This window comes from Odontomachus brunneus, unplaced genomic scaffold (genome assembly GCF_010583005.1).
Source record: "Odontomachus brunneus isolate Ranch 3 - 2012 unplaced genomic scaffold, Obru_v1 Obru_scaffold_007, whole genome shotgun sequence".
Classification (NCBI taxonomy): domain Eukaryota; kingdom Metazoa; phylum Arthropoda; class Insecta; order Hymenoptera; family Formicidae; genus Odontomachus; species Odontomachus brunneus.
Genome location: NW_022639457.1, coordinates 368,194 through 372,701, shown reverse-complemented (window position 1 = coordinate 372,701; position 4,508 = coordinate 368,194). Strand labels below are relative to the sequence as shown.

General features: G+C 42.9%; 1 protein-coding gene across 5 annotated transcripts in view; it reads left to right on the top strand.

The window, feature by feature from the left end:
• Positions 1–4,508, top strand: part of LOC116853882 (AT-rich interactive domain-containing protein 5B-like) — a 239,455-nt gene that overhangs the window by 225,605 nt on the left and 9,342 nt on the right. For all 5 annotated transcript variants that reach the window (XM_032835184.1, XM_032835183.1, XM_032835182.1 and 2 more), the window contains one exon: positions 2,732–3,212. In XM_032835184.1, the coding sequence (XP_032691075.1) occupies positions 2,732–3,212 (481 nt within the window). The remainder of the gene's footprint in view (positions 1–2,731; positions 3,213–4,508) is intronic.

Here is a 4,508-nt window from a genome sequence, read left to right as displayed (position 1 = left end):
AAAACGCGAGAGAGAGAGAGAGAGAGAGAGAGAGAGAGAGAGAGAGAGAGAGAGGGAGGAAGAGGGAGAAACAGAGAGCCACTCGCGAATCGATTGAAAATTACAGCTCGGGAATTGGATCGGGCCCATCGCTAGCGTCGGTGGTTGAGTGGGAACGAGACGGGAAACACACGTCGGGGAGAAACACAGTGAGCGAATAAGTGGGGACGACGGAATGAGGCGTATATGGCGGGACAGAGGGGGGAGGGGGTTGAGCATGCTGGAACAGGAGGGACGAGGAGGGTAAGGCGGGGTGAGAGACAAAGACGGGGAGCGAGAAAGGGGTTGAGGTGGAGAGAACGAAAGGGAGGATGACGATGGAGTGAGACGACAGAAGCCGACCGGTAGAAAGGTTATAGTAGAAGGGAAACTACTATTGGAAGAACTCTCGGATGAGGGAGGGTGGGTGAGAGCGGGAGGAACGGAGCGAAGGGGGTTGTGTGGCCGGGGTTAGGGAATACGGACAAGCACACCGAGAGAGAGAGAGAGAGAGAGAGAGAGAGAGAGAGAGAAGAAGAAGAGAGAGTGAGCTAAAAGATGAAAGTATAACCCGGGCAACAGTGGCTCCCAAGCCAAATAGAACATTATGTCACGTATAAATAAAGTCGTTTCCGAACTTCGGCCCGATAGATATTGCAACGCCAATAAATCATCTTCCGCTATCCGCCGTGTAAAGTCGCCACGAGCGTATACAAGGTAAATCACACTTCCGTTGGCGCGTTGCGCAATTATCGAAAAGAGCGTGTCCGCCTTACGGGCGCGGATTTTCAGCCGCGCGGAAAATTTATCGGATTATATATCGTCGATGGCTACGGAGAAAGAGAGGAGCCTCCGGAAACAGCGGAGAGAAAATTGTTTTCGTTCCGTTGCGTTGCGAAACCACGAGATTTCGACGGACCTGGCTGCGCGTAATTACCCGTATAATTATTAATTACTATCGTGCCTGTCGCAGGCAGGAAAGGATCAGAAAAAGAACAAAAATTATCCGTATAACTGTTACCATCGCTATTGAGAGAGAGAGAGAGAGAGGGGGGGGAAGGTAGGACGGAGGTAAAACGTTCCTTTATAATGAGTACGCGAGATGTAATTACACTTATAACCGTTACTTCCGTTCGCGCGTATATCAAACGATTTACATAAATAGACGCATCGTTAATTAAGTGAATTTATCCGTGTGCAACACGGAATCACATCATTTGTTGTACGCACGATACCGCCGGAGTTGCGTAAACGTTTGAACTCTGCTCGAATGGACGATAATAATTTATGCGATTAATGCGGAAAATGGAGGGAGGGAAAGAGAGAGAGAAAGAGATGCACACCGAGGGCATGTAGTAAGTCAAATTTGGCGAAAATGACGTCATTTCGCCGGCGAGCGCCGGTGAACAATTAAATTATCGTGAACACGAAGTAGATAACGATGCACTCGAGGTGCAGCATAAACCACCGGGTTATGTCGCGTGGGTTATATGTGTATACATATAACGTCCGCGTCTCTCCTCGGCGGTAGTCATGGGTAGGGAAAACAGTATTACAACACACTCTATGTCGCGCGAACGGGTTTGGATCCGCGCGGAGAGCACGCGCGCTCACAGAAGTGCCCGGCGTTCTCACGTAGAGTCGCTACCTCTCGAACTGAAGTCGGTAAACGTGCGTCGAGTACGCGTGTTGCTCGCGTAGGTAAACGGGAGTCCTGCTGGGAAAATCTTCCGTGATTTCCACCCGGAGTTACCACCGCGCGAGTTCCCCTTGCGCGCTAAATACGCGACCTGCTTGTGCGCGAAGCGTCAATTTACCCCGCTCGCGTGATAAGAACGAAAATCGACCGCTTTCCTCGCGAAGGCCTTCCCTGTCGACTGTTCGACCGAATATTATTTAAATTGAGATTTAAATAATATCGCCGTAGAGAGAGATCTCTCACGTTTACGCTAATTACTTGCGTATTTTTTACATACGATGTATGCACGGTCGTCTCTCATATAGATCATATAAATTATATGGAATATTATAAATTATATTAAAATATACGAGAGAGAGAGGAAGATAATAATTAAATTATGAAACAGTTATCATATCTGTTTCAAATAATAATTTTAAATGTAATGCTGAAAAGAGAGACCAAAATTGCATGAAATTTTCATTTTATTACGCGACAGATTGATAGACTTGACTCTCTGTAGATAAGAATATAACCGGAGAATTCTGTGAGTTACAACTTTTTTAGGGAACAATATAATCATAAATTTTTACATCAGAACTCTAAAAAAAGGGTTAATTGAAAATAGAAATTTTTCTTCATTGATTTTTCAGAAAACCGTAAGTTCTCAATGATTACTCATTGTCTACACAGATGACGTCTCATGTATAGTTCACGTTGTCTACACCTAGACGCCTAAATCTGATTTAAAATGATACGTGACAAATTTTTGTCTAAGAAAGTTTTCTTTACGCGGCAGCGACATTCGTTTAGTAGAATCTGCACTGTGGTTTAACTTGCTCAAATGTGATTCATTGATGAAAAGAATATCACTTTTCTAAGTGATAATCGTGCGAATACCAATTATACAAATGTGAATTTTCAAATGACAATTTTCTAACTCATTGATGAGAAAGATATGAATTTTCCAAATAACTTGTAACGCATTTACCTCCGCACGTTCGTGCTACACCGAGATACGTTTTCTCATTGCAGGACGAGGTGCTGACGATTTCGGAGAAGGTGGTTGTCCGTGTGCACGATCTTGTCACGTGGCTGTCGCCTACGTTGGAGTGGTCATGGGGCCGAGAAGTGTACTACCCGACGAGCCCGATATCGTCTCCGGAGACGAGTCCGCTGCGATACGAGATGCCACAACCGCAAGTGCTCACCGATCCGGGGATCGACTTCTCGGACGTTGACAAGCAGCAGAAGGAATATGAGAGCAACCTGAATTCCATGAGGAGATCGGACTGCGGCTTCCAGACCAAGGTTGTGGTGCTCTCGTATCCCAGGTACTGCCGTTACCGGGCACTCCTGCGTAGACTCGAGGGCGCCGAGCCTTCCTGGCTGTGCTCGTCCATCGCGGCCGCGCTAGGTGGCTTCACCGCGACGCCCGGCACCAGGGTGCTCTTTTGCAGGGACACTTTCGACTACCCCGACCTCGAGACTCACGAGCTGTTGTGTAATCATCTAGGTATGTACTGCTGTCTCGAATTTCGCCGTGACTTCACCTTGGCCCACATACACACACATACACACACACACACACACACACATATATATATATATATATATACTCTCAATTTTTTTATCTATAAAAATGCCTCTAAAAGAGGCTTAGGAGCCACCTGATAGGTTGAGAAGCTACATTCAAGACACTTTTATCCATAAAAGAGGGATCAGAATATGTGCCCTTGTGTCGGAGATCACGCGAGAATGCAATTTAAGGCTAAATGCCCTATATTTTAGAATTCTGAAGTTACAACTTCTCAGACAACTAATTGTTGTGACGAACTGTATATACATGATAGAGACAACTTTTTCTTATGTATTAATACCTGCCACGATCCTATTAACCGTATATTTTGTTTTGTAATAACCAAAACACGAACATGTAGCAACATCTTGCCTTGGTACTGGCTTTAATTGTCTAGTAGCACAGGGTAAAGAAGAAGGTATAAAATATATATTCTGATTAGTAGTTCCAGAGTTTCCGCGTAAGGTCTCCACAGCCCTCCTGCCGGCCTTTAATTATGGGCCAATTTTGCTTCGTCCACCCATATGCTCTATTTCAATCATTTTATGAAAGAAAATTGCATCTATTACTAGAAAAAGTATATAATACACTTGCAAGAAATTTCATTCCAACTTAATCGCTTAACTTGATTCGGCCACGATGGAGAATATTAATAGAAAATTTCGAGAAGCTCGAAAATTTATTTTGATATTATCAAATTAGTTATTTTCTATCTCTTAACTGTAATATTATTCCGATTTCTATGAAATTCAGGGAAAAGTATTTGTGTACTAAAAGAACCATTCCGCGATTTTGTACCCATTATTCCTCTCAAAGTAAATACTAAAATAACCCAGATAGCACAAATGTCCAAAATCGGGTCATAAGACGTCTTATGACCCGATTTTGGACATTGTGCTGTTTGGGAAAGTACATGTTGGGGTAGAGTTGCCAAATCCAAAAATTTAAATTACAGGATGTTTCCTCTTTGATAACAAAATTTAATCCGTTAAAATTTGAGAGAAATAATAATCATAAAATTAAGTTAAATAAAAAATTTAATAAGAGAAATTATAGTATTGTCTTCCAAACAGTTTTAAAAACAATATTTGGTTGAATAAAATACTATACTACTATTATTTTCATAATATTAGGTGGTAAACTTAGTTCCTGCGGCTCACAGTTAGATGACGTTAGTTGTAGGTGTAATTTATTTTGACATCTGAAACTGGCTGCATTTTAGAGGTTAGACAT